The sequence below is a fragment of the Otolemur garnettii genome, unplaced genomic scaffold, assembly GCF_000181295.1.
Source record: "Otolemur garnettii isolate 467f Iridium unplaced genomic scaffold, OtoGar3 scaffold00001, whole genome shotgun sequence".
NCBI classification, from domain to species: domain Eukaryota; kingdom Metazoa; phylum Chordata; class Mammalia; order Primates; family Galagidae; genus Otolemur; species Otolemur garnettii.
In genome coordinates this window covers 47,836,152-47,854,199 of record NW_003852396.1, presented here as the reverse complement: position 1 = coordinate 47,854,199, position 18,048 = coordinate 47,836,152, and the positions used below count along the sequence as shown (strand labels likewise).

Genomic DNA, 18,048 nt, shown 5'->3' with positions numbered 1-18,048 from the left:
ATATCTTTTCTCAATTTAAAATTCTAGAGGTGTTAAGCATCACAAAGTAAATCTCAACTATAAAAAAAAAATTTTATTAAGTGTGAAAGTAAAACAGGTACAGTTACTCAATTTTTTTTACATATTTATAGATAAAACAGACAAATAACTTAGCAAAAATTACAAGTTTAAAGAATAGCACTATTTTGAAATAGCCAATAATATATCTGAAAATACTCCATTTTATCCATAATTAGTGAATCATATCTCCCAAAAAGGGTAACTTTCATTTTCCCATGAAAAATATAAATTTTTTGTTTTTTTTTCTAAGATGTCTGCCAAGTTATACAGGAATAGTCCATCTTCTAAATCTAAAAAACTGTAATGCCTTTATTGAGAACTTTTGTTTTTACCAAATGGCTTTAGAAACCACTGATGTTTTCTTTTGGGCTTAGGTGAACTCTAAATCTTCACTGTCAGATCACAGGGCATCAACATGAACAAAAACAAATCAGATTGAGAGTTTTGGGTTACTTTTCTTCATACTGAGCGAAGAACTTTCTCCTTGGCTGGGTGAAAGACCATGGTGTACTGTGATGTCCAATCTACCACACAGGGCTTCACCAGGCCAAAGCAGCCACAGTGAAAGAAATCTGCCAGGTTCTGGATGAATCCGAGGCTGCCAAGAAAAGAGAACGTATCTTACTACATTTCCTGTGTAGTTCTTGACAAATGTTCACTCATATCACACACATTTGTTGAGGAGCTATAATATACAATGTCCTTTGAAGATTCTGTAGAAAAAATCCAGAAGTAAATATTATAGTTCCTGGGTTTCTGAGACTTAAAAACTGAAGCCTAATTTCTTTTGTGAGCCTATATCCCTGTCTTGAGATTCCGTGGAATCTGTATAGCAAATTAATTGGGTTTTTCTTCAGCACTTCATTTTGGGTCCCCCACTCACTGGTTTTACTTACCTCAAATAATTTATTTCTTTTAATTCTCACTGCCCTTATTTAGACATTGATTATCTTAAAGGTCACAAAAGTCAGAACACATAAACTCAACAAGATGGTTTTTTGCCCCTTAACTTTCTAAGTAGCTCTCTAAATGACATCCCTGTCTCAATACCTCCTAACTCATCTTACATATTGCAGACTGTCTTGTCCTCCTAAAACCCTGATCCTTTCATAGCTTGTCACCTTCCAGTCAAAACCCGTTAAAGCTCCTTCTCTCCCCAGAGGCTTAAATCCAAATTCCACATCTTTGTATTCAATGCCCTACTATACAATGTACTACTCACATTCTAGCTCCCCAAACTCATCCTTATAAACCTCTAGTTCCAGCTATTCTGGCTCTATTTTCCCATGATCATAAGTGCATGTGTCTGGAACCCACCTGGGGGGAACCTCCACCCCTACCTCAAGTAACACTCTTAGCAATTTAAGTCTTACCAGTTCTTAAGGCCCAGGTCAATGTCCACATTCCCACTGGACCCTCCCTGATCATAACTGTCTTCAGTATCATATTTTTCTCCATTAAATTGCTGAAGTATTGCCATCTATTCCTCTTAGGGGAAATACCAATTTTTACACACATTCCCTGTCTTTTAAGTGTTTAGCACACACCAAAACACAAATGTGCACGGGGATGACTGTGCTGCTATTTGGATGACTGTGTTATGCATGGAGGATAATGGTATTGTTGTCAGTAAAAGACCAATGCTACTCAGAAGCAGCTTTCTCAGGAAGAGTACTGACTATACGGAATTGATGGGGTGGCAGTCATAGATGCCCTGGGAATATATAGGGTTCGGCTCAAGAGCTATAGTGATCACCCATTATCCAAGGTTTCAGTTTCAACTACCTATGGTCAACTGTGGTCTGAAAATATTAAATGAAAAATTCCAGAAATAAATAAATTCATAAACTTTAAAAGTGCATGCCATTGTGAGTGGCATAATGAAATCTCAAGCCATCCAGCTCTATCTGCTCAGGACATGAATTATCCCTTTGTCCAGTATAGCCACACAGTCTGTGCTACCAACCCAGTAACCATTTCAGTTATGAGACTGAAAAACATAGCATACGGGTGTGTATATGGTTTAATACTACCTATGGTTTCATCTGCTGGGGGACTTGATATACATCTCCCATGGATAAAGGGAGACCACTATAGTGAGTGGAAGTAACTTAAGAAGAGGACAAACAAATGAAATCTTTAGTTTGGATAGGATTTTGGAAACTAGATTCAAAGCAGCTCTAGGATTTTACTTTCAGTTTTTCTACTTTATGTTCCCATTACTGAGCAAATATGTGCTCCAGCTCTCACACCTATCCCTCTATCAGACTCTTCTCCAGGGCTTTGAATGTCTTTTCCCTCTTCTCCATCATGTCCTGCCCAACATCTCTCATTGCTCAGCTTCAAATTTCACCTCCACCCCAAAGCTTCTATATATTATAGGGTAAATATTTATTCTTCTTGTTGAGCAGATGAGAAGGGGACTTTATTATCACTGCCAGTGTGAAACAATTATCACAGGCTTTACACTGCTCACCACTCCCATTGCTTTAGCTATCTCTTCCCAAGTAAGTAAATTTCTTTCCTCCAAATACACACTGTAATCATAGTCCAGTCTCTAACTCCCTTGTCTAACAGCCTAACAGTTTCATCTTGTACCAGGAGTATGCTTTAAAATAGACTACTTGTGAGATATGCAGTGAACATTCAAATCCCTAGAGGGCTCTGGGTCACCTCTGCAGCACTCTCAGCCTCCAAGACCTTGATATAGGTGGCAGGGAGATAAGCTTCAAAGACTGATCTTTCATATCATAAGATGATGACCTTCCTACAAACACCCTCATTTTCAAAAGAACACGTTTTTTACAACTAATGTTCCAGGGGAAACATGTCTCAAACCTAAAAAATTGGCTTTTCACTGACACAGGTGGCACAATAAACACAGAGCTAAAAGAATTACTGGTGAAAGAAGGCCGGGGGTGAAAATCTTGGCAAAGCACATAATCCAACACTTTCTACAGAGAGCCCTGTGGCTGACTTTCTCAGCCACGTGCTTAATTATCTCACAGTGACTCCATGCCAGCAATATGAAACCTTGTGACCATGGGGCTTAAGTGGAGAGATTCCCCATCTTGGCAAAACTTCAAAGTCACTTATTACTCATGCTGAGTCCAGTCAACTAAATCTCAAATTCTTATCACCTTGGGGCTCAAGACCACCCTGCTCATGCCATCAGTGAGGCTTCTAAGAGAGAGGGGTTCAACTCCACCAGGTATCAAGTTAGAGAATAGCAGCATGGCCACAGGAGTGGCACAAGGTTGGGAAACTAGTGGCTAAGATTCTTCCACAGGACTTGGGGCCAGAATAGATCTTGCTTACTTGTATGGTGTCTTTCTGAGGGACAGTGTCTGTTTCATGTGCCTGCTCTGTTTCAGCAAACTGATTCTCTCATGGGAGGTCAGGCCCAGAAAAGCAATCTGAAAAAGAAGGTTGGAAGATACATGAAAAATACTACATAATGACTCCATCACAGGACGTAGGCAGACATTAGTACTCCCCCAAGGATAACACCCTCTAGCCTTCTCACCAAGGAGCATGACCATGGTGAGGGCAGAGACTCAACAACCTTAAACTATACTCTCCTATGCAAATCTAATAGCAGGGCATTTTTTTATTGTCTCTAATTTACTTCAAAAAAAGCATTGTATACATTGGATACTTTTATAACCCAATTTTAGCCCAGGAATATTGGGAGAGGGGAGAGGGAGGGGAGGGGAGAGGGAGGGTGGGTGGAGGGAGGGTGATTGGTGGGATCACGCCTATGGTTCATCCTATAAGGGTACATGTGAATCTCTCTAAATGTAAAATATAAATGTCTTAACACAATAACTAAGAAAAAGACATGAAGGCTATGTTAACCAGTTGGATGAAGGTCTTTCAAATTGTATGTGGAAATAGTACACTGTACCCCATAATGGTATTAATGTATACTGCTATGATTTAATTGAAAAAAAAAGCATTGTGCACTGAGTTAGAGTTATGAAATAATTGTTTCATTAATTTAAGTCATGGCTTATGGTCACATTTATATCCTCAACATATTCAGTGTGGAACTTTTAGATGAATAAAACAATCTAAGTATCAGTGCAAATTACTTCACCCTATTATCTTGTTAGTATCTTTTTGAAAAGGGCCAAAAAAAAAGTTAATAACCAGAAGTGAAAAACATTTAAATCCATAAATTTGGGGAAGAGTATGAATTAAGGTGATTTAAAACTTCCTGAATCATTGAAGTACTATTCATGAGTACTTTCTCATTTAATCCTTAAAACAACTGAAATAACAAGTCCCTTATCTGTCAAATCGAGTTTACCACACTATCCTCATCCTATTGTTTGAAGGACTTTAGAAAATATATTTACAATACGTTATGCAGAGGCTTAGAGGAGAAGTAACCAGCTCAAGGCCACACAGCAGAGCTGGGACTGACACCCTGGTCAGTGTGAGAAGCAACCTGTGCTACTGACTTCTTGAGGTCTAACCCACGACTAACCAGAGCACTCAGGAGATGGAGGTTTTCAAGGAACTGAACTGTTTTGTTCATGAAGAAACAATTTTATTCTAAATTCTTGTGTTTGAATATTATTTGAAACTTTAAGTCCTCTTCTTCTTTTTATACTTAGAAAGTACAGAAAAATATATCAACAAAAATCAAGGATATTGCCCTAAGAGTCCAGAAAAAAGAGAATTAGGATTGATATCTCAAATCTTCATGTGTAATTTTTACTCCATCTCTTATTCAGCCTACAATTATAAGCAAGGCATTCAACATCTCTTAGGTTTAGTTTTCTCTTCCATAAAATAGGAACACTACTTTAGCATGGTCTAGACCTCAAATGCTTGTAAGTAAATATAAGGAGAAATGCTTTGAACAATAAATAAAACATAAATAAATAATAAGCATTATAAATGATAACATTAATTATCACTAATGGTAATATCCATTTTTTTGCTGCCTAAGTCTATTGATGTCAGGGGGATAGGAGATTAAGATGAATGTTCAAAAATCTCAGTTTAGTCGATATTATTAATTCAATTCATTTCCTTAACATTTTTTTCTTTTTCCTCCCCTCTTTCTCTTTTATTATTATCATTATTATTTTGAAATTGGCTACTTCCCCATAAAAGTAGAATACATTTTGCTTTGGTTGAATAATGCTCTAATTATCTGAGGTCCTGTAGTAATTGACTCAGACAGATGATCACCACCTGCCTTTCCGTTCCTTATGAGCAGGGGATGGCAACCATGAAAATCAGGTTAGGCTCATAAGGAAAGGAAGGTAGCAGGGAAGGGACAGAAGCTTTGGAGAAAGCGGAGGTGACTATTGCCTGGATCTTGAACTTGCTTTTATTTATTAATAAAGTTCAAGTTCCAGGGCAATAGTCACCTTCCGCTTTCTTCAAAGCTTCATAAACATTTATTTATGTTTTTTTGTAGAGACAGAGTCTCACTTTATTGCCCTCAGTAGAGTGCTGTGGCATCACACTGTTCACAGCAACCTCCAGCTCTTGGGCTTAGGGCTTTCTCTTACCTCAGCCTCCCGAATAGCTGAGACTACAGGCGCCTGCCATAACGCCTGGCTATTTTTTTTGTTGTTGTTGCAGGTCAGGCTAGGGCCGGGTTTGAACCTGCCACCCTCAGCATATGGGGCTGGCGCCCTACTCACTGAGCCACAGGTGCCGCCTGAGCTTGAACTTACTAATAGCCATTGCTGTCTCTGAAAATGTAATTACCATGTCCATCGAGTAATGCTTTATCTTTCATTTCTTCCCACTCCTATTCACTAAGCACTGCATAATAACAAGTAAGGGATGTAAAAACCTGGGGAAACAATCATCTCATATCTACACATACTTTATAGTTATACCATGCTTGTACACACCATATAATTTATTTGTATGATGGAAAAAAAACCTTAAATGGAACTGTCAGAGGACCTAAGTTTCTAGTTCTGATTCTCACATGTACTAGGTGACCTTCAATAATTTAATTCACCTCTCTGTATTTTTATTTGCAAAATAAAGGGGTCAGGGAGGGGGGAGGGAGGAATGGGGGGAGGGAGGGGGACTGGAGGGATCACTTCTGTGGTTTATCTTACAAGGGTACAAGTGAATCTTTCTAAGAGTAGAATATGAACGTTTTAACACAATAACTAAGAAAATGACATGAAGGCTATGTTAACCAGCTTGATGGAAGTGTTTCAGATTGTGTGTGAAAACACCACACTGTACCCCAGAAGTGCATTAATGTACACAGTTACCATTCAATAAAAAAATAAATAAATAAAGGGGTTAGATAAGATAACACCTAGGTCTGGCTCTAATGATTTATTATTCTAACTTTTAAACTATTTTGTGAAAGTCCACAGGCATTACTCTCTTCATTTTATATGCAAGGAAACTGAAATATAAGAGTGTTAAAATGACACGTCTAGATCAACAGACATGAAAGTGACAGATATGAAACTATAATCTACATCTTCTGATTTTTAATTAAATCTTTCTGTGTCACTATAGTTACTCAAAGGCATTATAAGAGAAATAAAATACCTGAAAGAGTTGATTTAATAATAAAAATGTTGACCAGGAGAAATGGAAAACAGCTAGCATGAAGATATACAAAACCCAAGGGGAACAGGCCACGATCTGAGTGAGGTAAGTCCATAGTCCATCTTTTTTGAATGTTGTGGTACAATGATTTGACCAATCTGTGAATAAAAAAAGGGAGCTCATTAGAAAAGGCAACAAATTAGTGATCATTCTCCAAGAAGATAAAATCACTGTAGTTCTATTTAGGGAGAAGAGAAAGCAGGACATAACAGCATAGATTAGAATGCAACTTTAATATCTTAACTTCCTAATGCCAACTCAACTACCAAAGGTGAAAAAAATCATGCCTCCATGTTAATTAAGGCTGTTATAATACTACATCAGCATATGTAGCATTAAATGCCTCAGCTAGGAGTTAATTTTTCAAGGACTTGACAGTTGAGATCTAATAAATATTTGTATAGAAAATTCTCTATCTTATCCAGGTTATAGCAAGTTATGGGTATGTTACAGGATTGAATATAAATTCGTATAAGGGTTTAGATAAACAGGCCATTGCTGTGAACACCTAGATACCATGAGAACATAACCTAATAGCATGCAGGCAGCTGGGCATGAGTGTAGTTCTGCATTGGCACAACAATTAATCCTGCGGAGGAAGAAAGTCCAGGTAAAGAACTTCATGAGACCGGTAATTCCAAAGAAAGAATACAGAGCAAGATTCAAAGATGGTCACAACTCAGTTTCTCCCTCAGGAACATCTATATGCCAATTAAAAGAGAGGACTTCGACACAGCCTTCATGATATCACCCTCTAATGCATGTAGCTAAAAGCAGCAATAAAAGGAAATATGGGGGCAGGCCGCAGCAGAAACAAGCAAAGACATCTTCCAGGTTTCCTAGTTAAATGACTTTTTTAGGCACTGTGACTGTGCATAAAGAGGGAATTATTTTTGAAATGTGAATGCTGTAGATTTGCATCTTGAGATTTCATAAATGCCTCTGACAATTTGATAAGTAGTTTTAGACATTCTCTCAAAGTAGCTCTGAAGAGCTACTGGGACAGTAAGAAAATGAGTCCATAACTTTACTGTCAACTGTCTGTCCATTTAAGCCCTACAATTCTATTTTTTTCCTCTTTGAGTCTTATTTGATTCCTAACCATCTTTCATGAACATATGCCAGATACAAGCTAAGAGCAATCATTTTAAAGTAACTATCAAGGTAACAAGTTAAGGCAAATTACTCTCTCTGTAGAGTTTCTCATTAGGACAGCAAAGAAAGACACATCCCATGCACTTGATACACTATCACAAAACATAATATATTTTCCAACAGCTGGTGGAGAAAACAGCTTTTGAGAGGAAAACAACAACAACAACCCTACTTTCTTTCAGCTTATGGATTTATACTACTCCTTTCTGGGAATTCTTATGATCACACAATAAGATCTTACACTCAAGTTTTCATAGTGCTAACTACAGATTTAACATCAGAGATATGACTGCAAATTGTCATGCACATTATTTTATGCATAACACTTTAATTTGTGCTAATAATACATTCTTATCAGGCCACCAATGGCTAAAGACAGGGAACTCATGTGGTCTCCAGTCAATTGTTTTCATCTTTAGATAGCTCTGACAAAGTTCTTCCTGATATTGATCTAAAATCTTTCTTCCTGTAACCTGTAGGATATTGACAGTTTTTGAGTCACTTACTATCCACCTTGAAAACAGACCTCACAAAAGATGAAATGGATGGAGGCAATATAGAAGTAGAAGCTAACTGATCAATGAGGAGGGTATACAGCAGAGCTCTAGCAATAGAAGTGTTAATGGTAAACGAAGGAGGTGGGATGAGAATGACGCCTCATTAGAGATAGGGAGGACAAGTTCATGTTTCTTGTCTATGAAATAATGATAAATGACAGAATGCCCTCACTCAATATAAAGAAATATTGCTAGGAGCAGTACCCATAGCTCAGTGAGTAGGACGTCCACCACATACACCAAGGATGGTGGGTTCAAACCTGGTCTGGGCCAGCTAAAACAACAATGACAACTGCAACAAGAATAAAATACCCGGGCATTGTGGTGGGTGCCTGTAGTCCCAGCTACTTTGGAGGCTGAGGCAAGAGAATCACGTAAGTCCAAGTGTTTGAGGTTGCTGTGGGCTGTGATGCCACAGCACTCTACCTAGAGTGATAGCTTGAGACTCTGTCTCCAAAAAAAAAAAAAAAAAAGAGAGAGAGAAATAGTGCTAGAATATAAGTTGAATAAAAGTAACAAAATATGCTCAGCTAGTTTACACAGTTGTAAGTGAAGGTAATGTGGGGCTGTTCCAAAGAAACAAAATATAACTAAAATTGGTTTGCAATCCGAAAAAAAAAGACAACAGAGAAGAATCAATTGGTGTGATAAAAAACTAAGTTAGAAATACTGTGATGGAAAATTGTTTCTGTCCTTATCAATATGGTCTTATGCTAGACACAGACACCAAACAAAGGTGACTATTTTTAGTGAGTAGAGAGAAGAGAAACAAGAACAGTAAAGTCTGGCTCCACTCCCCGAGGATCTAGGCCAAGAGACAAGTTGGTCCATGGGCTAACCTAGAAAGGTTTTCCAGGAATATGCTTCACTGTCAGGCCTTAAAAAGGCAGCTTTCTCAAAACAAAAAAGCACTATCAAAAAAAATCTTCTATTTCTTATACCACAAGGCATAATCTAAGAGCTGTTTTACAAGTCTAATGCTCAAGGTTACTGGTAGCCTTTGATAAGAATTGAACTTAGGGATCACAGTCGTTTCACTATTAGACCTATTCAAGTTGGTGAAGGTAAATATATTTTGTTAAAAAGTAATCCCTAGTGAGCAGAGACACCCAAAGTGTCAGGAGGGAAAGGCTCTGACAAGATAACTGATGTCCTAGCCATCCCTACAACAAGGCAAAAAATAACCTATTACACATAAATACTAATAATCTCTAGAAATGAAACATCAAACAAAACAAAATTTATAGTACTGCATGTTTCTAGGTAGGGCAACTGGGAGGCTGGGAGATAAGTGTAGAAAAATTATCTTTCAAAAACTAAACAAAATTTAAAATAAAGAAAGCAAGAAAGAGAGAAAGAGCGAGAACGTGTGAGTGGTGGGGATTGGGATGCTAAAAGAATAATCTTTCTTAACATCTTTCTGAATTACTACAGATTTTAGCTCAACCAACAAATTGGAGCTCTACTTGTAAAGCCTAAGACTTGAATGTAAATAAAATAGGAAGATGGATGGAAACACATTAAAAGTGAAGCCTCTGCATCCACAGCCAAATTCTCCCAAAGCCTTCAAGATAAATAATAAACATTAAACAAAGTCCAAATAAATACTAAACTACAAGCACTATAGGTTTTTCCAGTTTGGTAACCTCTTTCAAGGCCTGAAAAGCAATCATGCAATTTTTAAGAGTTAACCAAAATCTTTTCTTATTTTAATTTAAACCCTGCTCTTCTTAGTCAATCACATCTGAGCAGCTGGCTGTCACTACCTACAAGAGACTCTTTTAAACTGCTATCCTTTTTCAGAACTGAAGAATAAGTGATCTAATGTTCTCTTTCAAGCTATTATTTCCAACCTTTCAACTGTTAGTTTTCCAATCAGTTCTTAGTTGTAACTTGATACTTATCACATGGCATGTGCTTTCAGAGCTTTTTTGCTAAGCTTTTGTGACCATCACTGCCCAAGCTCTCTGCCAACGACTTCGCCGTTTTGTTTACCTAACACCTCCTACTTTAAACTTGAGCAGCTGACTTTTTCTCTTCACTGGGGTAGAAATCTGCACTTGCCTTAAATGCATTTCTATTTTTGACCACTTCTCAAATTTATCAAGGTTCCCTCACAAAGTACTGAGAAATAACGTCATCTAGCATGGCTTACAGCTTCCCATTGCTGAGAGAGACAATCTAAGAGGAAACCACTTAATTTTTATTGGGGGTATGGTATATTGTCACCTGGCTTAAATGTCATACACAAGGGTTCACAAGGAAAGAGTAAAGTGGGTGTGTTGTAAGAAAAAAATTATACTTACAGATGAAAGATCCATATATAATCCAGACACATACCATAGAAAGGAAAAACAAAAAGAGTATGTAATAGCGATGGTTTCCAAAACCTAAATCAAAAAGGAAAAAAAATACTTAATACTTTCTTTTATTATGATTTTTCAGATAAGACCTCCTGACTGTTAAAAGCCTTCAATAAAATGGGGATAATGCTTACTTTGCTTTTAAATGCCATTAAACCAAATCAAACAGTTCTGATATGTAATAGTTAACTGTCCATTCATTCATTACTTACTTATCTTTTAAGATACTTTTTTTTTTCGAAAGGAAAAAAAATAATTAAGCAAACATAGCTCGAGGCTGGCCTATCCTGTGATGAAGGGAGGGGAACAGGCAGGATTTTGGACAAATCCTACCCTATCTCTTTCTTTCCTCTATGTATTGTGTTTATAAAAAAGTTCAACCTCTGAATATCTGAGGAGTAGCAATATATATTGCAGAACACTGGACACAGCAAAGAACAATGACCTGCAGCCTGTGAACAGTGTATAGAAGGGAAGAAAGGGAGACAGGGCCAGGCAGCCAAGCCCTTCTCTTATACATGCTTCTTTCTTGATACTGAAGATGGGAGAGTTTCAATGCAAATGCTCATGGTTTCATCTTCTCTTGAAGCAGCAAAGCCCAACAGAAGGAGCAATACCCACTGGAATCAGGAGACCTATGTTTACAGATTACTAGTTGTGTCTTGTAATATGGAGATAATACCTCTCCTGTCTACATCACAAGCCTGTGGCACCCAAAGAGGATAATGTATGTGAAAACACGATGTTAAATGCAGTGAGATAAAGATATATGGGTTCATTGTTATTGGAATACTGAAAATGGAGCTCTTGGATGCTCTTCTACTTTTTCTAGGAGTCACACATAAAATTAAACATATGCTTAGCTTCATAGTAGTAACTTAAAAACTAAACCTCTCACCTACGCACCGTCCAGTCCACAGGCAGTGTTGATCATACCGAGCCACACAGGCATTGCACACATGGCAGTGAAGTGACCGTAATGGCTTCCTTATCTAAGTGGACAATTTAAAAAGGCCTCAGCAAAAACGAGTGTATCAAAGAAGTAACAAATCACAAGCAAAATTTTAACCTGAGGTTACAACGACATCAGCACAAACCATCCTAAATAGACGATCAATTCACACAGAGGCTCGGGAGTGCCTTATTCATATTTACTTCCATATGTCTACCTTGATTAGGCCATCTTTAAGGGTGATCTGAATTCTAGAGGCCATTTACAGTGGCTAAGGGGAAATAAGGCCATACCACAGAGCAAAATAATAAGAAAAAGGTAACCCAAGCTCCATTTCCAGCTCCATGATAACTTTGGATGGATTTAATTTCTCCCTTAATTCCTCAATTGAGAATGAGAGGTTTTACTAAGTGGCTTCTAGGGTCATTATGAGCCTATGACTTGAAGAGAGTTCTAATATGTGCTTCATGACAGGGAAAAGCAAGCAAAACACACTAAGGATAATTCACAGAGAGATGTAACCACAGGCAACTCCGAGAGATTATAAACATCATTTCTCCATATGTTTAAAACAAAAAACCCATTCTAACAGTAACACAAAATAAGAACTGGTTAAAACAAAGATGTATAAATACACTCTGAAGATTTGACAAGTACTGACGTGAGTAGTATTATAAGAATTTGTTTTTACTATGGACAAAAAAACCTATATATAGAAAAGACTCACAAGACATGATGTACAAAATGTTCTGAAGTCCAGACAGCCAGTCTCTGCGAGGGTGATGATATTCTGAAAGACATGAAGTTTGACCTTATAATTGCATTTTATTGGGCAATGTATTATGCATGGTTATGAACCATTCTCACAGTTCTTGCTGTAAACTGAAGAAGCTAGAAAAGCAATTTGGAATACCTGCCACCAAATCATTCTGTGCATGAAATAATGTGACTCTTCAAGCCTGTATTTTCAACCAATAGCCAATAAATTAAAATGCATAGAAATTACACCACCCCAACCAGTCCTGCATACCACTTTCTCTCCATAATGGCAATCATCTCCTAGTTATAATCCACTAGAGAGAAATACATATGCATATATATGTATACACACACATACACACACACCCCTTAAAAAAGAAACAAAATTCACTAGTATACATCAAAACTGAAGGTTACAAGCACCAGGGGCTGAAAGTGCTAGGTCTTCCAGGAACACTGGCTTTAGGTAACAAAGACAACACTCTTTCCAACTTCTAAACATTCAAAAGCAAAGGAAGACATGTTCTGTCATCTGACAACTTCATGTTTGAGGAAGAGAAGGGGCATCTCCTCAGTTAATCAGGAGAAGAAACCCAATTCCCCAAGAAGTCCCTGCTTAGTTACCCTCCATGTGTAGTATTAAGTGGGGAAATTTAAGCTAAATGAATCATTATCTAAATGTTGTTAAAAGAAAGTAGAAGATCATCTCCCAATCAGAATCACATCTGAGAAAATCTTGATGGGTTTATAACTTTAATAGAAAATAAAAATAGTTTCAAAAATTGTCATATACATAAATGAAAAATTGTAACAGTGGAGAAATCTCAACTTTGCTCATTTAATTATCCTACATGTCATGCAGTTATGACAAAAAATAATAAGCCTATGACTTTCTGAAGTTTATATGATCTTCTATGAAAAATATCAGTAACAAAAGAAGCTCACCACTTTCTTTTCTTCTTCAGAAGCCTTTGTGAAGCCTGGATCAGTTGCCCAAGTCTTGTAGAAAAAATAGAGAAAGGCTATAATGCTGAAAATGAAAGAAAAATAGAAAAAGCTTCCCGCTAAATGTTAAAGCCAAGTTAAGGAATATATCAAACTTCCATTTAGAAAAGCATCATTACTATGGAGGTAAATTTCATTGTTGTCTGTGTTCCATCCCTATCTTCCCTTACATCTATACATCTCCACTCCCAAACCTGTTCCCATACTATGTTCTAATCCTAAAGGAATTTGCTCCTAGATGGCAATAATTAATGCTTCCTCATTCATTGAAATGCATATTAAATACTGATAGGAATAGTTACAACTTATGAGGAACATCCTGAAGACTGAAAAATATTCAAGACCAAATAAAGTAACCTCTAATGGGTTAACTGTAGCTTTCCTGCGACCATCTAGAAAAACATTCTCTGGACATTTTAACAAAATCATTCAAAGAAACAAACCACTTATTTTAGAGATTCCAACATAAAGTATTTCCTTATGTATTAGATAAATGATTGCAAAAATTTCCTTCTGGAAAGTTTAGTAACTAATCCCTATAATTGTATCAAGCCAAATTAAATTAAAAATTGTTCTTATAAAATGATTACAAATCACACACTATTTGGGAAAGTCAGATATTATGGAGAAGTTACGATAAAAAGTGTTACAAAAATAAACATTACTTCCTTTGAAATGTTTTCAAAGTGATACAAATTCTTTGTATAAAAAGTAAAATTTTGCTCCACTGAAAGATAAATGAAAGTGCAGTAATAAATCAATAAACCAAATGTCCTTGCCTAATTAAAATCATTGTTGGCAAACAAACTGTACCACCTTCCAAGGGGTTGCCAAGCTATCTTGCGCCAAACTTCAGAATGAAAAAAGTGGCCATAAAATAGTCTCTAAACCCTTGCTATTCAAAGGCTGGTCCACACACCTGCAGCAAAAGCTTCACCTGTAAGCTTGTTAGAAAAGAACAACTTCAGGCTCCACCCTAAGATCTCTGACCCAGACTCTGAATTTTAATAAGATCTCCAGAGGTTTCACATGCATATTAAAATCTGAGAAGCACCATTCTAACCCATGAAGACCAGCACAACCATATCTGGTTTAGACAGGCAGGAACACATCATGTTGGCTTAATTGGTCACTGTTTATCTAAAGGTGGGCTGAGCTTTAAGAAAGAGATGGGGCTGAGGGAAATTATTTTATATTTTATTTTATTATTTATCTTTATTTTTTATTACTTTGAGACAGAGTCTCACTTTGTCAGCCTGGGGTTGAGTGCTATGGCATCATAGCTCATAGCAACCTCAAACTCTCAGGCTTGAGTGATCCTCTTGCCTCAGCCTCCTAAGTAGTCAGGACTACAGGCACCCACCACAATGCCTACTACCTTTTTTTTCTTTTTAAGAGATGGGGTCTTGCTCTAGCTCAGGCTGGTCTTAAACTCTTGAGCTCAGGCAATCCACCTGCCTCAGTCTCCCAGAGTGCTAGGATTATGGGCCTGAGCCACCACACCCTGCGTGAAATTCAATTTTAATGAAGTTTACCTAAGAATGAATTAAAAACACTATTAAACTATACACAAGGCAAGACCTTTTGTTAAAGAAACATACCCTATTTTTTTCCATAAAATCCTGGTCAACTTGTATGACATGTTCTCTAAAACATTCACTTAATCATACAACGATCCTGCATATTGAGCTAACTGAATTTTGGGCTGCTGTTCTGAATAACTTACAAAACAAATTGCAGGAGAATCATTGGATTTTTCCCTACTCTCCAAGTGAACTGCACTCTATTCCTTCATAGAAAAGCCGAACATATTCCTTGCCTCTGAGCCCTTGCCTGTGTGGTTCACTGACTTCAAATGTTTCCATGTCCTCTTATTTACTTCTAAAATCATACTTTCTGGATGTCCACGTTTTAAATGTCTTCAAGGACTAACTTTTAGTTTCCTCCCTTTTGTAGGTCTTTTCTGATTCCCTAGAGAGAAGGATTCCCTTCCCCACTCCCGCCTTCTTCCCTGAACTGAAAAATGCTTTTTCTTGTTGCAGTTTGGCCGGGGTTGGGTTCGAATCCGCCACCCTCAGTATATGGGGCTGGCGCCCTACCCACTGAGCTGCAGGCGCTGCCCTGAAAAATGCGTTTCTATAGTCCTTAGACTATGGTTATGTATGGACACATCAGCCTCCCCAGTAAACCATGATCATTCTCTGCATAACTTTGACCAAAACAGTTTTCATTTTTTATATCTTTTAGATCTACTCTACATAGCTTATCCTCTCATTTGTTCAATACCTTTTCACTGAGCACCCATTCTAGATAGTGCATTGGGTTCCCAATGACAGACTTCCAAACACTGAAACTGGAAGGCCTCATACCTCAAAGATAAATAGCAACACTATCCCTTATACTACAGTATCCTGGTTGTTTCTCTCTTGGTGCTCCTATTTGTCATTATCTCTTTTAAAAGAACAGAATTCAAAACAGAGTAAACACCAGTACAGGTGACAATGAGACTGATATTGTCCTTGGCTTGCACACTGAAATCCTTGTAATACAATTTCAGAATATGCTAGTTTCCTTGCAGCTGAATCACCACCCCTACTGGGCATTCAGTCATAGCTCCTGTTTTCTTTTCACTTGACCAGAGCTATGTCATATGTCAACCATAACATGCATGTGTACAGCTGATTCTCTGAAAATAAGTACAGGATTTTACATGTATTTATCCCTCTTAAACTTAACTCAGTTAGTTACAGCCAGCATCACAAATATAATATTCAGCAGTTCACTACTTCTTTCCTGTGTCTTAATTTTAGCTTCAAACTCATCAGTAAGGTCCTATTCTCTCATTCAACCCCCCTCATGAAAGCCAAATACATCGCCAAACATATAAAAGGTACCAAAAGAAATTGATCATCTAAGGCAGCATTTCTCAACCTGTGGGTTGTGACCCCTTTTAACTATATTAAATGTTCATGGCATTAGAAAGGTTGAGAACCACTGGAGTTAAGCTAGAATTGCCCTTAAAATTAGTTTCAACATGCAGCCTACCACACAGACTTTATTCATAAGAGTATCTATGAATAAAATAGTAGGCATTATTATAGAATGCCAGTTTTGCAATGGGGACTATGGTGAGCACTTTATAGTTGTTCTTGGAGTGACACCCTCGGCTTGGTACTATTACCCCCAATTTACAGAAAAACTAAGGCTTAGGGAAATTAAGTATCTTGCCCAATGGTACATAATTAGAAAGAGAAAAGGCTAAACCTCAAAATCATTTTGTCTGATACCAAAAACCATACTCTTTCACACAGGGTGCAAGAATGTCTTCCCATAATAGACCAGTATCTGTAGGAGCAGAAGCCTTTATTCAACCCAGACTTGGTAACCCGAGACAAGACTAGCCTAAGTACTTAGGATTGGTCTTTATAGGGCAGCACCTCAGTTCACCCACAGGGCAGTTCCAACAGCATTTCACATGTTTAGCTTGCAAAACATTGATCTGATGGTGAAGTATGCCACCTACTGACTCACAGGCCCTTATAAGTAACAGGTTTGGATGGACACCTAGATCAAATGGCTTAAAACTGTGCAAACAAGTAAAATATTCCATCTTGTCACAATTCCAACATCTTGACAGTCTGTCTAGCTATGGAAATAAATTCTTCTAATATAATAACATCTTCATAAATATTGAACAATTTCTAGGTAAATGTAACTATTATTTTCTCTAATTGAGGTTTTCAAACTACAGTAGATACATTTTTATTAATTTTGATTTTGGAAATTTGAAATAATTCAATATAAAAAGTTTGTGGAAAACCTGAAATAATTTTGGCTGCTCAAATTAATAAAATAATCAAAAACAAAATTTTTAAAACTACCACATGGATTGGCAAACAAAAATATCAGCCATCTGTCCCTAGATTCATGTCAATTACCATAAAATTTATGAGCCTTGTGTCTTTTGCAAGTGACAATGTATACTGTGTTGTTACCTGGTACATTTATGGTTATTTACAAAATATTTTTATATCATATAATAATATCATCCAGGTCTTCATTAAGTGGTGGTAATAAGTTTAGTGTTTAATAAAAAGCTGCCCCCAATCAGTAATCATGAGACAAAGAGCAGATGTAATAAAATATTTTTTAAAAAACCAAATAGCATCCGTGTTATGCCATTCATTTTTAAAAATCTGAAAAATATTAGAGAAAATGCTAAGAAATAAAAAGCAGCATTAAAGCAAAAACATGGTATAATGGATGTAGATGTAGATTGTAAACACTCTTGAGAACTCATATACCCATCACATTTCACATTTATTCCTGTGGAATAAAATATTCTTGTACTGAGTTTGTGCATCTGTCCCATAAACACAGTTCTTTATTTTCAGAAATACCACTACCAGAAAGATAAATAACATAGAAGTTAAAGAAATATGCTAAATGCTACATTTCAATCTACAACATTCCTTCTTCCCCTACTCTGTAAACCAGGCGTCCTCAAAATCTGGCCCACAGGCCACATGTGGCCAGCTGAAGACATTTATCCTGCCCACCAGGTGTTTTTGCCACCAGTGCCTATGCT

General features: G+C 37.1%; 1 protein-coding gene across 1 annotated transcript in view; it reads right to left on the bottom strand.

Moving 5' to 3' along the window:
• Positions 1–271: 271 nt before the first annotated feature.
• The window catches only part of ZDHHC13 (zinc finger DHHC-type containing 13), a 55,010-nt gene continuing 37,233 nt past the window's right edge, over positions 272–18,048 (bottom strand). The window contains exons 11-17 of the mRNA XM_003781169.2: positions 13,401–13,525; positions 12,424–12,486; positions 11,643–11,736; positions 10,688–10,771; positions 6,610–6,767; positions 3,379–3,476; positions 272–658 (exon numbers count right to left, since the gene is read on the bottom strand). Of these exons, the coding sequence (XP_003781217.1) occupies positions 520–658; positions 3,379–3,476; positions 6,610–6,767; positions 10,688–10,771; positions 11,643–11,736; positions 12,424–12,486; positions 13,401–13,525 (761 nt within the window). The 3' untranslated portion in view covers positions 272–519. The remainder of the gene's footprint in view (positions 659–3,378; positions 3,477–6,609; positions 6,768–10,687; positions 10,772–11,642; positions 11,737–12,423; positions 12,487–13,400; positions 13,526–18,048) is intronic.